The sequence below is a fragment of the Canis lupus genome, chromosome 20, assembly GCF_003254725.2.
Source record: "Canis lupus dingo isolate Sandy chromosome 20, ASM325472v2, whole genome shotgun sequence".
In the NCBI taxonomy this organism is placed as follows: Eukaryota; Metazoa; Chordata; class Mammalia; order Carnivora; family Canidae; genus Canis; species Canis lupus.
The window spans coordinates 53,644,819-53,660,729 of NC_064262.1; the positions used below are offsets into that span (position 1 = coordinate 53,644,819).

The 15,911-nt window shown below is 39.9% G+C and overlaps 1 protein-coding gene across 2 annotated transcripts in view; it reads right to left on the minus strand.

Moving 5' to 3' along the window:
• The window catches only part of LOC112666391 (putative adhesion G protein-coupled receptor E4P), a 42,905-nt gene that overhangs the window by 8,941 nt on the left and 18,053 nt on the right, over positions 1-15,911 (minus strand). For both annotated transcript variants that reach the window (XM_025457258.3, XM_035702856.2), the window contains exons 6-11: positions 14,092-14,132; positions 13,304-13,442; positions 12,692-12,799; positions 9,567-9,751; positions 8,808-8,975; positions 3,059-3,253 (exon numbers count right to left, since the gene is read on the minus strand). In XM_025457258.3, the coding sequence (XP_025313043.3) occupies positions 3,059-3,253; positions 8,808-8,975; positions 9,567-9,751; positions 12,692-12,799; positions 13,304-13,442; positions 14,092-14,132 (836 nt within the window). The remainder of the gene's footprint in view (positions 1-3,058; positions 3,254-8,807; positions 8,976-9,566; positions 9,752-12,691; positions 12,800-13,303; positions 13,443-14,091; positions 14,133-15,911) is intronic.

A 15,911-nucleotide genomic window follows, 5' to 3' on the forward strand; every position in this document is an offset into this window, starting at 1 on the left:
TTGTGGGGTGTGATGCTTATTTTTATGTATCAACTCAACTGAGGTAATGAATGCCCAGATAACAGGTAAAACATTATTTCTGGGTGTGTCTGATAGGGTGCTTCAGGAAGACATTAGCATTTGAGTCAGTAGGCTGAGTAAAGAAGATCACACTCACCAATGAGGGCAGGCATCAACCATTCCACCTGAAGTCTAAAAGTAACATATGGAGGAAAGGAGAATTTGCTCTCTCTGCTTGAGCTGGGACATCAAGCTCTCAGACATTGGTGGTTGTGGTTCCAATAAACAAAACAGACCATTTTATAAAAACTGATTTTTTGTGTGTTTTTTACAGAAACAGAGTGGGCCAGAATCAGCCTCAGCACTTACTCTGTCAATCTGCCCATTTCCTAATGAGGAAATTGGAGCCCAAAGAGGTAAAATCTCACCCAAGATCACACAGCTAGTAAAAAATAAAAATGTACTTGAAACCCTGTCTCCAGAGATTGTACTTACTCTTAACCATAGCAATATACTGCCTCCCAAGGAGGAAAACAGTGCTTTTGTAACCTTCTGGCTCTGAGATCATAGTCTTTTAGGGTTAAAAGGAGTTTTGGAAAACAGCTAGTTCCAATTCTTCCTGGATATTATGATGCCTGTGATCATAATGGAGACAAAAGCTAATGTTGTTAGTATAGCAAAGCCACTGTCACTCAGAATTAAAAACTCCCTCCACCTCTGATTCCAGACTATAGATTGTCATTAGGATGGGACTTCCAGCTAGAGAATACACCACCCTGCTCCCCTGTTGTCAGGTGGGACCATACCACGGATTTATAGCCAGTAGAATGTGAAGGGACATGATTTACACAACTTTCTAAGAGGGCCTGTATAAACCTCCCTCGTGGGACTCTGCCGTGTTTTTTCTTTTCAGTTGGGTAAAATGAAAAGGACTCTTGGATGACCTTTAGAGTTGTCTTGGATGACCTTTAAAGTTGTTCATAACTGTTTGTGGGAATGTGAACTGGTGCAGCCACTCTGGAAAACTGTGTGGAGGTTCCTCAAAGAGTTAAAAATAGATCTGCCCTATGACCTAGGAATTGCACTGCTGGGGATTTACCCCAAAGATACAGATGCAATGAAATGCCGGGACACCTGCACCCCGATGTTTATAGCAGCAATGTCCACAATAGCCAAACTGTGGAAGGAGCCTCGGTGCCCATTGAAAGATAAATGGATAAAGAAGATGTGGTCTATGTATAGAATGGAATATTACTCAGCCATTAGAAATGACCAATACCCACCATTTTCTTCGACGTGGATGGAACTGGAGGGTATTATGCTGAGTGAAATAAGTCAATCGGAGGAGAACAAACATATGGTCTCATTCATTTGGGGAATATAAAAAATAGTGAAAGGGAATAAAGGGGAAAGGAGAGAAAATGAGTGGGAAATATTAGGGAGGGAGACAGAACATGAGAGACTCCTAACTCTGGGAAACGAACTAGAGGTGGTGGAAAGGGAGGTGGGCGGGGGGTGGGGGTGACTGGGTGACGGGCACTGAGGGGGGCACTTGATGGAATGAGCACTGGGTGTTATTCTATATGTTGGCAAATTGAACTCCAATAAAAAATTAAAAAATTAATAAATAAAAATAAAAAATATGTAAAAAATAATAAAATAAAATATTTGACGAAAAACAAACAAAGTTGTGCATAGAAGGGACGCCTGGGTGGCTCAGCAGTTGAGCGTCTGTCTTCAGCTCAAGGTGTGATTCCTGGGTCCTGGATGGAGTCCCACATCGGGCTTCCCTTGGGGAGCCTGCTTCTTCCTCTGCCTGTGTCTCTGCCTCTCTTTCTGTGTCTCTCATGAATAAATAAACAAAATCTTAAAAAAAATAAAGTTGTGCATAGAAGACAGAAAAGCTTCCATCAGCCTGAGGTTGGAAGATAGACACTTTTCAAACCTGTTTGTCCACCCTCTATGGTACAGAAGGGGGAAATTAATCACTCTTGTGATAACCCACTGACATTTTGGAGTTTATTTATTATAGGAACTATTGTTACCTTACTTAATACCATCAGCCTAACTCTCAATCAGCTTGATAAATGGCTTCTCAGCAAGTACAGGTCTCATTCAGAGCTACAGATGAGGAGAGTTGAAATGGAAACTTGCTTTTCCCCCTAATACCATCACTGCTGACTCTTTATTTTGTAATTTTTTACTTATTTTAAAAAATTTAAAATTTAAATTCATTTAGTTAACATATAGTGTATTATTAGCTTCAGGTGTAGAATTCAGTGAATCATCAGTTGTATACAACACCCAGTGCTCATTACATCAAGTGTCCTCCTTGATGCCCATCATTCAATTACCCCATCCCCCCACCCACCTCCCCTCCAGCAACCCTCAATTTGTTTCCTAGAGTTAAGAGTCTTTTGGGGACACTGAGTGGCTCAGTTGGTTGAACAATCAACTCTTGGTTTCAGTTCAGTTCATGATCTCAGGTTGTGGGATCAAGCCCCTCACAGGGCTCCATGCTCAGCAGAATCTGCTTGGGATTCTCTCTCTCTGCCTCTTCCCCTGCTTTCTCTCTCTCTCTCGAAATAAATAAATCTTGGGAAAAAAGAGTCACTTATGGTTTGCCTCCCTTTCTGTTTTTATCTTATTTTATTTTTCCTTCCCTTCCCCTATGTTCATCTGTTTTATTTCTTAAATTCCACATATGAGTAAAATCATGTGGTATTTGTCTTTCTCAGACTTATTTTTTAAAAGATTTTTATTTATTTATTCATGAGAGACACAAAGAGAGGCAGAGACATAGGCAGAGGTAGAAGCAGGCTCCCCAGAGAGAGCCCGATGTGGGACTCGATCCTAGGACCCTGGGGTCATGACCTGAGCCAGAGGCTGAGGCTCAACCCACTCATCCCTCAGACTGATTTATTATGCTTAGCATAATACTCTCTAGTTCCATCCATACTGTTACCATCACTGCTGTCTCTTGTCTTCTCCCTCCTTCCTCAAGACAAGATGGCTAGATTTGATTATGACAGCAAGGTGATTTGGTTAAATCACCTACCTCAGGCTTAGTTTGATTAATCCCTGTAAGGAAGAGCAGGTGGGCCAGGAAGAGGCAAATGGAGAGCTGCAAGTGGAGGGAGGTACTCATGTTCTGGATGGATCGGCATAGGAGGAAGGTGAGGGCTGCCAGGAGGAGGCACAGCAGAGAGAGGCTCAGTCCCACATAGGTGATCACAGTCAGCACAGGATCCACCTATAAGCCACCAAAGGAAGAATCCGTTATCGTTTCCAATTCTGCAGTTATGTTTCTGATGGAGAGTCTGATAGGCTTCCCAGTTCAGTCCCTTATACAACTGACTTGACCTCTCTGAGATTTGATGTTTCCATCTTCAAAATGGGTGCACTCATAGCATCCAGCACACAAGGCTATCAAGAAACCAAAACCCTAGCCTGGTGCTATCCAAAAGAAATATGTGAGCCACATGTGGAATTTTAAATTTTCTAGTAGCCATACCTTTTAAAATGTCAAACGAATCAGGTCAAATTAACTTAATCGTATATATTCAAAATATTATCAGTACAATGTATTGAATATAACATAATCAATATAAAAAAATGCAATGAGTTCAGATTACAATCAATGTAAAACAATTGTTAATGAGATATTTAAGAGAGGGGGTCCAAGATGGTGGAGGAATAGACCTTAGTTTCATCTGGTCCTGGGAATTCAGCTAGATTGCTATCAAATCATTCTGAACACCTGCAAACTCAACCGGAGATCTAAGAAAAGAATAGCTGCAACTCTAAACAGTCATCCCAACTCCCCGCCCACCTCCCTTTCCACTACCCCTTGTTCGTTTCCCAGAGTTAGGTATCTCTCATGTTTTGTCACCCTCACTGATATTTTCACTCATTTTCTCTCCTTTCCCCTTTATTCCCTTTCACTATTTTTTATATTCCCCAAATGAATGAGACCATATAATGTTTGTACTTCTCTAATTGACTTATTTCATTCAGCATAATACCCTCCGTTCCATCCACGTCGAAGCAAATGGTGGAAGGGGGCACTTGGCAGGATGAGCACTGGGTGTCATGCTATATGTTGGCAAATTGAACTCCAATTTAAATAAATAAATAAATAAATAAATAAATAAATAAATAAATAACCACTTTCTGCAAGGTAGGAGGAGTTGAGAAGTGAATCTGAGGAGATATCTGGGAAGATAAATCAAGGAGGGGAGGGAACATCCAGAAGCTGGCTACCAGAAAGTGATATAGCACCAGAGAGCAAAATCAGAACTTTTAGAAGTCTGCTCCAGTGAGGGATGTCCCTGTCTCAAAGGTGCTCAAGTGGTGAAACCAAGCAGTATCCTAGGTGGAACAGTGTGGTCTCAGGATCCTCAGGGTCATAGGAAGAGTAGGGGTGCTGGAGTGTGGTAGAGTTCCCGGCATCAGAACGAGGAAGCTAGCTGCAATCAGGGAGCCCAGGAGTGGGCTCTTAGCTCAAGGTTGCCATATACTAGAAAGGAACAGAGACAATATACAGAAACAATGACTTCACAGGTAATACAATGGCACTAAATTCATATCTTTCAAAATGGGCTAAATGCCCCAATCAAAAGACACAGGATATCAGATTGGATAAAAAAGCAAGACTCACTGATACGCTGTCTGCAAGAGACTCACTTTAGACCTAAAAACACCTCCAAATTTAAAATGAGGTGTTGGAGAACCATTTATCACACTAATAGACATCAAAAGAAAGCTGAGGTGGCAATCCTTATATCAGACAAATTAGATTTTAGACCAAAGACTGTAATAAGAGATAAGGAAGGACACTATCTCATAATTAAAGGGTCTATCCAACAAGAAGATCTAACAATTGTAAATATTTATGCCCCTCACATGGGAGAAGCCAATTATATAAACTAATAAGAAAATTAAAGAAACACATCGATTATAATACATTAATAGTAGGGGATTTTAAACTCCACTCACTGCAATGGACATATCATCTAAGCAGAAAATAAACAAGGAAACAAGGGCTTTGAATGACACACTGGACCAGATGTACTTCACAGATGTATACAGAGCATTCCATCCTAAAGCAACAGAATACACATTCTTCTCAAGTACACCAAAAACATTCTCCAGAATAGATCATATACCGGGTCACAAATCAGGTCTCAATCTGTACCAAAAGATTGAGATCTTTCCCTGCATATTTTCAGACTCCACCCTGAAATTGCTAGAATTTATATAGGAATTCAGGAATGTGGCAGCATATAGAATAAATGCATAGAAATAATTTGCATTTCTATACACTAACAATGAGACAGAAGAAAGAGAAATTAAGGAGTCGACCCCATTTACAATTGCAACCAAAACCATAAGATACCTAGGAATAAACCTAACTCAAGAGGTAAAAGATCTGTACTCTAAAAGCTAGAGAACTATTATGAAAGAAATTGAGGAAGACACATAGAAATGGAAAAATATTCCATGCTCATGGATTGGGAGAACAAATATTGTTAAAATGTCTATGCTACCTAGAGCAATCTATACATTCAGCGTAATCCCTATCAAAATACCATCAACTTTTTCTCATAGAGCTAGAACAAATAATCCTAAAATCTGTATGGAACCAGAGAAGATCCCAAAGAGCCAAAGGAATGTTGCAAAAGAAAACCAAAGCTGATGTCATCACAATGCCGGACTTCAAGCTTTATTATAAAGCTGTAATCATCAAGACAGTATGGTCCTGGCACAAAAACAGACACATTGATCAATGGAACAGAATAAAGAGACAAAACATGAGAGACTAACTCTGGGAAATGAACAAGGGGTAGTGGAAGGGAAGGTGGGTTGGGGGATAGGGTGACTGGGTGATGGGCACTGAGGAGGGCACTTGACCGGATGAGCACTGGATATTATACTATATGTTGGCAAATTGAACTCCAATAAAAAAAAAAAAGAGCCCAGAAATGGGCACTCAACTCTATGGTCAACTAATCTTTGACAAAGCAGGAAAGAATATCTAATGGAAAAAAAAAAACCAAACTCCTCAACAAATAGTATTGAAAAAATTGGACAGCCTCATGGAAAAGAATAAAACCAGACCATTTCCGACATCACACACAAAATTAGACTCAAAATGGATGAAAGACCTAAATATGAGACAGGAATCCTTCAAAATCCTGGAGGAGAATAGAGGCAGCAGCCTCTATGACCTCAGTTGCAGCAATTTCTTGCTAGACATGTCTCCAAAGGCAAGGGAAACGAAGGCAAAAATGAATTATTGGGACTTCAAGATAAAAAGCTTTTGCACAGTTAAGCAAACAGTTGACAAAACTGAAAGACAACGGACAGAATGGGAGAAGATATTTGTAAATGTCTTATCAGATGAAGGGCTACTATCCAAAATCTATAAAGAACTTATCAAACTCAGCAGCCAAAGAACTAATCTAATCAACTAACTAATCTAATCAAAAATGGGCAAAAGAGATGAAAAAACAGTTCTCCAAAGAAGACATACATATGGCCAACAGACACACGAAAAAATGCTTCGCATCATTTGCCATCAGGGAAATACAAATCAAAACCACAATGAGGGGATCCCTGGGTGGCATAGCGGTTTAGCGCCTGCCTTTGGCTCAGGGTGCGATCCTGGAGACCCGGGATTGAGTTCCGCGTCGGGCTCCAGGTGCATGGAGCCTACTTCTCCCTCTGCCTGTGTTCTGCCTCTCTCTCTCTCTCTCTCTCTCTCTCTCTCTGTGACTATCGTAAATAAATAAAAAATTAAAAAAAAAAACAATGAGATACCACTTTGCACCAGTCATAATGGCTAAAATGAACAAGTCAGGAAACGACAAATGTTAGTGAGGATGTGGAGAAAGAGGAACTCTACATTGTTGGTAGGACTGCAAGCTGATGCAGTCACTTTGAAAAACAGTACAGATGTTCCTCAAAAAGTTGAAAATAGAGCTCCCTATGACCCAGCAATCGCACTAGTTTTTACCTGAAAGGTACAAATGTACTGATCTGAAGGGGCACTTGCACCCCAATGTTTATAGCAGCAATGTCCACATTAGCCAAACTCTGGAAAGAGCCCATATGTCCATCAATCGATCAATGGATAAAGATGTGGTATATATATATATATTCAATGCCCTACTATTCAGCCACCAAAAAAGAAAAGAAAAGAAAAAAGAAAGAAAAGAAAAGAAAAGAAAAGAAAAGAAAAGAAAAGAAAAGAAAAGAAAAGAAATCTTGCCACTTGTAACAATGTCAATGGAACTAGAGGATATTATGCTAAGCTACATAAATCAATCAGAGAAAGACAATTATCATATGATCTCACTCATGTGGAATTTAAGAAACAAAACAGTGGTCATAGGGGAAGAGAGAAAAAATAAGACAAAATCTGAGGGGGAGACAAACTATAAGAGACTCTTAATCATAGGAAATAAATTGAGGATTGCTGGAGGGGAAGGGACTGAGGAGATGGGGTAACTGGGTGACAGATATTAAGGAGGGCATCTGATGTCATGAACACTGGGCATTATATAAGATTGATGGATCAGTGACCTCTACCTCTGAAACTAATACATTATATATTAATTAATTGGACTTAAACCTAAAAAATAAAATAATTTTTAAAAATGAGATATCTGATACTTTTTTTATATTAAGCCTTCAAAATCCAGCATATATTTTTTGCTTATGACACATCTGAGTTCAGATGCTATTGTTTTCAGTGATAAAAGTGAAATGAAGTCCTACCAATGAAGTTGTATTTAATGGAAAAATATTTCACACTGCTTCTTAATTTAAATAAATTAAAATTTAATTTAATTTAATTTAATTTAAAAATTGGTTCTCAGTCACACTAGCCACATTTCAAGTGCCCAATAGCCACATGTGGCTGATGATCCTATTGGACAACATAGGTCTCCAAAGTCAAATCCATGAAGGTTGGGATTTCTTTATCTGTTTTGTTCTCTGCCATATCCTCAATGCCTAGAATAGCATCTGGCATATAGTAAGCAGTCATATGCAAATTTGTTGAATGAATAAAATGAAACCATGTATTTAAATGTGTAATATAATGGTTGTCATCAGTAAATGTTCAATAAATGAGAGCGTAAATAAGTAGGAGAAGAAGTTAGGTAAATTTCTTTAAGCCTGGCTTATCCTAGATGTGTTTGGGACCTGGGAAGTTCAAGGACCTATGCTTTTTCATTGGTGGCAGTCAGTTGCCTTCTTTCCCATCTGACTAGCTGTAACTTTCTTTTGCAGAGTAACGGATGTTTGAGTCCAGATTATCTTAGATCCCACCACTGTTGGGGCTGACAACCCAAACTTTCCAATGTTTGAGGGTTTTCTCTGCTAACTTAACCTCACTCTGCCCGTGCCCATGGACATGCCAGAATTAACATTCCCCACCCCCAGATGCAGGTTTCAACCAATACCTGAAAGGAGGTGGTGTATAGATACCCCAGCTCTCCTGCTGTTCAGTTAGGATGACTCAGGTGCATCTCCTGCACTGACTCCCAGAGTACTTGAGAGGGAATTAAGTTCTAGATACCCACAGTAGTGACGAGCTTGATAACGTTCTCTGCGTTAGCTTCTATTTTTTTCTTGTTTCATTTCCCAGTCCCTTACTGGTGCTTCCTGGAATTACCTCTCACGTAAGATACTTCCACTTGACTCCTTATCTTAGAGTCTTTTTCTAAGACATGGAGAGGACAATATCACAGTTTCTGGGACACAATCAGATACTAGGAGGAGACCATAGATCATGGTACCTTGGGAACAAAATCCATGAGGACAGCAAAGCTGGAAAGGTGGAAGCACTTGCATTTGGTGTGTGAATCATTGCTGTGCACATGATAGCAGCCCTTTGTTGACCAGGTGCCCCCCTCCTCTGATCCTTCCCAGAAGACGCAGAAAGGTTTTGTTCTTTCAACACCAGGCTGAAAAGAGAATAGCATAAAAGTTGAGCTCTTTCTGGTTTTATTATTTCAATTTTATAGGTTAGTCATGGATGTGTTAACATTGGAAAATGGAATAGGAAAATCCCATTATCTAGAACACTAGTGAGAAAGAGTTTCATATGACCACACCTGCTGCGGGGTTTATTCTTCATTTATTCTTCCCTTCTCTGGTCACCTCAGAGCCTCAGGGATTGACCTTTATGAACTGCTTTCCCCAGGCTCCATATCATTGGGACAACTAATGAGAGGAACTGGTGAGAAGTCCTTAAACAAGAGGAGGAGGAGGTCAGGTGTTTCTTCCAGTTGCTTCTGCTTCAGGATATCTCTGTCTCAAGCAGGGCAACCCTTCTGTGTGCCTCCAGCACGCCCTGGGCTCAACAATGCTCATTCCTCCATTGCCTTTTTAGGCTTAAATGTGATATAGCTTCCCCTTCCCCTGGTGCAAATCTCTGAGTGCCTCAACATTTCTTGTTGGTTCTGTTAACTGAATGAGCAGAGTTTCTTGACAGGACCCTGATAACACACCTCTCTGAGGTAATGCACAGAGAAGCAGTCATGGATTTTGCTCACCTGAATATGTTGGAAGGTCAGGAACACAGGTTTAGACAGGCGTACTTTTTTCTTCATACTAATGGTGCCACTCACGACACGAGAGTTCAGTTTCATTTCCTGTGTCCCTCTTTCATCATTAAAAAAGGATCCATTCAGAATATCCCCAAAACTCTGATAAGTGATGATTGCAACTGCACTTTTATCTGAGAAAACAGAAGAGAAATCACTTTAGAGGGCATCCATATTATGGGAAATCGGTATACTAGTGTCTTGTGTGAGAGTCATAAGGCAAACATTACATCGCTCTTGGAAATCCCTTATGTTGAATCCCTGGGTGGCTCAGCGGTTTGGCACCTGCCTTTGGCCCAGGGCGTGATCCTGGAGTCCCAGGATCGAGTCCCACATTGGGATCCCTGCATGGAGCCTGCTTCTCTCTCTGCCTCTCTCTCTCTGTGTCTCTCATGAATAAATAAATAAATAAATAAATAAATAAATAAATAAATATCTTAAAAAGAGAAAAAAAGGGAATCCCTTATGTTCCCCCACCAATACATTACATGTGGTTTGAGGTACAGCATTTTGTATATATAATACAAATTATAATGCACCACACATTATAAGAGATATATATGTAAAATACCTGTTAACGTGTTGTAAGAATATATATGAGCACTTATACCTCAAAATCATGAGGCAAGATGTTTGTTCTCAAAAGAGCAAATAGAACTCAGGTAGTATAAGGAAATCACACATTCCCATCTTCCATCTCAAGCTCATTCTGGGTTATCTAATTCAGAAAGTTATGGAAAGGTATGCAGGATGACACATTTCTATTTAATTCATTCTCTCATTCTCCTTCCCTCTCTCTGTCTTTCTTTGTTTCTCTCCTCTCCCTCCCATTTTCTTTCTCCTTTTTGGGCAACAATAATTTAATTCACAGAAGGTAAATTCACATATGATGCTCTGTAGTGTGATGTAGTATTTCTTAAACTGCAATTATTCCTGGGCCACCATCCCAGTTTTAGCCAAATCCACTTACCACCTGTATGATTATTTACTCCATTAAAAAAAAATCAACTCATTTGGAGATCTTTTTCCTCCCCCTTCTCATCTGACAGCTCACAATAAGGAGTGGTGGTTAATCAGTGGCTGGGAATTTTCTGGAGAAAATACAGTAGGTATTTCACTCTCTCCAGAGAACTAGGTCATGCACTCATTCACTAATGTATTTATTCATTCTTTCATCAAATATTTATTGAACATCTAGTGTGTGCCAGACAGTGTTCTAGGCATTTCAATGCAACAGTGAAGAAAACAGGCTGAGTTCTTGCCATAAGAGAGCTGATATTATAGTGGGAGTGATGGACAACAAATAAATTAAGAAAAAGTGCATAGTGTGCCTGCTGTGCAGAAATTTAAATGAGATGATGGAATAAAGCAGGTGTGGCAAACTGTGGCCTGAGAATCAAATCTATCCTACAACCTATTTTTGTACATAAAGTTTTATTGGCACACACATGTCCTTTCATTTACATATCAGCTATGGCTGTTCTCCCACTACAATGTCAGGGTTGAGTAGTTATAACAAAGTTCATCTGGCTCAAGCAAGGCAAGGGAAACAAAAGCAAAAATAAACTACTGGAATTCATCAAAATAAAAAGCTTCTGCACAGTGAAGGAAACAATCAACAAAACTAAAAGGCAACCTTTGGAATGGGAGAAGATATTTGCAAATAATGTATCTGATAAAGGTTAGTTTTGTAAAGAACTTACATAAAACTCAACACCCAGAAAACAAATAATCCAGTTGAAAGATGGGCAGTAGACATGAACAGACATTTTTCCAAAGAAGACAGATGGCTAACAGACACATGAAAAGATGCTCAATATCACTCATCATCAGGGAAATACAAATCAAAACCATGATGAGATACCACTTCACACCTGTCAAGATGGCTAAAATTAACAACACAGGAAACAACAGATGTTGGCAAGGTTGCAGAGAAAGGGGAAACCTCTTATACTGTTGGTGGGAATGTGAATTGGTGCAGCCACTGTGGAAAACAGTATGGAAGTTCCTCAAAGTTAAAGATAGAACTACCCAATGATCCAGCAATTGCACTACAGGATATTTTTCCAAAGGATAGAAAAATACTGCTTTGAAGGGATACATGCACCCCAGTGTTTATAGGAGCATTATCAACAATAGCCAAACTATGGAAAGAGCCCAGATGTCCATCAACTGATGAATGGAAAAGATGTAAGATGTGGGAGATATATGGCTAGATAGATGATAGATAGATAGATAGATAGATAGACAGATAGATAGAAAATGGAATATTACTTAGCATAAAAAAGAATGAAATCTTGCTTTTTTGCAATGACATGGATGGAGCTAGAGTATATGCTAAATGAAATAGATTTGTCAGAGAAAGACAAATACTATATGATTTCACTCACATGTGGAATTTAGAAACAAAACAGATGAACATAGGGGAAAAAAGAAAAAAAGAGGGACAAACCATAAAACAGATTTTTAACTATAGAGAAAAAACTGAGGGTTCCTGGAAGGAAGGTGGGTGGTGAGATGGGTTAAATGGGGGATGGGTATTAAGGAGGATACTTGTGATGAGCGCTGGGTATTATATGAAAGTGATGAATCACTAAATTCTATATCTGAAACTAATATTACACAATATGTTAATTAACTGGAATTTAAATAAGTACTTGAGAAAAAATGACTATTTGGTCCTTTCACAGAAAAAGTTTGCTGATGTGTAGGACAGAGGAAGACTAGGGACTATTTTAAATAAGGTGATCATTAAACACTACTCAATGGAAAGAGTATTCAAGGCAACAATCATCTGCTGCCTTCAAGTGCTGCCTTTTCAGACAATCACATGGAAACAGAGCATGCATCAGCCTGTCCCTTTTAAGGAAGCATGTCAAGCGTTCCCTGTTTGAACCTCAGTGTGTCACAAAGTACTCACTATGTCTCCCAAATTGCCAGGGTAGTGGTCATCATGTAGAGTCTTCCCTACCTTGAAAACTTTCTAAGTCCTTACCTCTTGGCACAATCACCTAGAAATGAGACAACAGTGCCTAGGATTTGAAGATCAGAAGAATCCATCTTAAACACAGTACCTCTTGTGGTTCCTTTGAAAGCATCGGTACAGTTGATATTCATAGTGTTATTTCCAGCTTCCAGAACAGTCTTCTCACTTGTCTCATTGCACCTCTTGATTTCATAGACTGGAAACATTAAGAAAATGAGTCCTGCTTTGCTTGCTTCTCATGCATAAGAAGTTAGTTGAAGAACTCCCTTCTTTGAAAGACTCCCTACTGATGATTTCTTTTTCTGCGTGCATGGTAGACCAGATGGCACTCCCTTTTACAGATAGTCAAAATGGCCTAAGCAGCATACAGTGGCCACAGCAACCCAGGAGAAGAGAGGGAATGGCTATGCTTCCTGGAGAGGTGGTAAGCTCATCCTTTATGTATAATATTTAAAAGATCAAAAAATCTTTAAATACTTATACTGGAGTGCCTGATAAGAGGGTCGGTAACTTAAGTCTTTAAGCAGGAGAACTAAATATTTAAAATTTTCCAAGGAAAGTCACCTGAGAGCAGGTCTGCATTTGGGAAGAACCCCTTGAATGAATTCTCTATGTCACATAAATATAGAAACACAAGGTCTCACAATAGATCACCTTCATAAAATGTTTTGGTCATAAGGAAATTACTGTTGTTTCTTACCTATACCAAGTGTAGAATTATCATGCTTTCCTGGAGAAGCTAAACCCTCAGTCCATATGTTCACTTCCATTTCTTGAAATAGCTGGGTAGCTATCTTTGCAATCTGCTCTTTGGTGGTTCCATTGTTCCTCAGAATTTCCTTTCAAAGAAATAAAGCTAATTAAGTAGGCTCTTCCTGAAACTTGAAAAAGCAGGAATATACTTGGTTGTGGTTGGATGATCCCAGGAGGCAATAGCACTGATCAAGGTGTAAGCTCTGTACTTTCAACCTGATATGTGTCTTCTCACTGACCACATACAGCCCTGCGAAGGGCATATCATTCACTCCATTGTATTTATGGGAACATGAGGGCCTAAGGATGAGGTGTCTAGAATCCATGAAAAGTGCCTTATGGAGGAAGAAGATAGGAAGAGGATGGGAAGTGGTGACAGGGATAGAGTGAAGCTATAATGCTGGTACTTGAACAACAGCTGAGGCATTGAAAGCCTTTCCCACAGGTTCTATTGACATTTGAGACCAGATAATGTGGGGGCTGTCCTCAGGCATGGCAAAATGTTTAGCAGCATTCCTGGTCTCTATCCTCTAGATGCCAGTAGCACCCTAGTTGTGACAACCAAAAATGTCCCCAGACATTGCCAGATGTCTCCTGGGAGAAAGGACAAATCATTCCTGTGTGGGAGCTGGTGTGTTCTGAAAGGCAGAGGTGGCCATGGTAGTTATTTGAACAGGAGAATGACAAGGCAAGACTGGCCAGTTGCTTCCCAGATCTAGGCTTCACTTCACTCACCTGAATGTTTCCTGAGGATGATGTCCCCTTACTGGTGCCCTCTGGGGGAAAAAAAAAGTAGCCATTGAGTGGAATGTGGGGGGGTAAGACACCTGGCCTACAACCCCTTTCTAATTACTCTCGAGTTGGGTTTCTCCCTGATGCTTCCCATTCTTGCCCAAGCCCCCTCTAAGAAGTCCAAATGTCTTCTACAGTAGAAATTTAAAAGAGGATTAGGGCAAGGCCTCCAGTTCAAGAATTTAGTCAACAGTATTTATTGAACAGCTACTAAAAGCCAGGAATAATACTAAATCTTATGGAAATAAGTTCACAAAGAAACGAAGGGTATTCCCTTGTGGAATTTGCAGTCTGGTGGGAAAGTCACTAGGTAAATAATGACAAATAAATGATTAAGTGATTACAATGGTCCAGCATGTTCTTAATATATAGGATAAGATACCTTGGGAGCACACAGAGAAGTCCTAGAATATGAAGGGTTCAGGGAAGGCTTCCCAAAGGAATGAATACTAACTAGGTTAATAACACAGAAATGGTAATAATGCCTGCAGTTGTCAACACAACATGGCATATAAAGTGCCTTAATACACACTATCTCATGTAAAGAAACACAGAAGTTTCTAGAACAGGGTTAGGTAGCTTAAGAGCTAATATTTATTGAGCCTTCCTAGGTGCCTAGCACTGCATGAATATTTTACACACCTTAATGAAAACAGGTAGATGAGGTGTATTAGTTTCCTATGGCTGCTATAACAAAGTACTACAACCTGGGTGGATTTAAAACAATAGATATTTATTTTCTCATAGTTCTGGAGGTTAAAGTAAAAAATCAAGGTTATTGGCAGGGCCACACTCCCTCTGAAGTCTCTAAGGAAGATCCTTCTTTGCTTCTCCTAGCTTCTGATGGTTGCAACCAATCTTTGGTGTTCCTCAGCTTGTGACAGCCTCTGTGTCTGTCTTTGCGTATCACTCTGTATGTGTGTGTGTCTCTACACCCAACTTCCCTCTTCTTATAGGACACCAGTCATATTGTATTGAGGCCAACCCTCATCTGGCATGACCTCCTCTTTATTACTAGTTCTGCAAAGACTTTCTTTCCAAATAAGATCATATTCCCAGGTTCCAGATGGACATGAATTTAGGGAGATTTAATTCCACCCAGTATATGAAATAAGTAGTTTTCTGAAGTGACTCTCAGTGATCCCTGCCATTTGGAACCCTCCTCCCCCCAACCAGACCCAGTGGCTCACTGCTAATAAACAGAACACAGCAAAAGTGATAAGATGTCACGGCTGAGACTGGGTTATAAAAGACTACAACTTCTGTTTTGTTCACACTCTTTCTGGCTATTCTCATGTGCTCACTACAACAAAGCAAGCTGGAGAGGCTGACATATCTAAGATCTGAGGGCAGCCTCTCACCAACTACAGAAACTGAAGGCTTCAGTCCAGTAGCTTTGAAAAACTGACTCCTGCCAGCGACCACATGAATGAGCTTGGAAGCAGATCCACCCCTAGATGAGCCTTCATGTGAGCCTTCATCCTTGCCCAACACTTTGACTATAGCTGTGAGAAACACTGGAGAGAAGGATACAGGGAAGTTACACCTAGATTCCTGGCCAACAGAGACTGTGAGACAATATGTGTTGTTTTAAGCCACTACCATTTGGGTAACTTGTTATACAGCAAAACATAGCTCAGACAGTAGATGCTATTATTATTCCCACTTACAGGTGAGGCATATAGAAGTTAGGTCATTACCCAAAAAGTGGGTAGATAAGTGATAGAGCCATGAGTTAAGTCCAATCTATTGAACTCAAAACG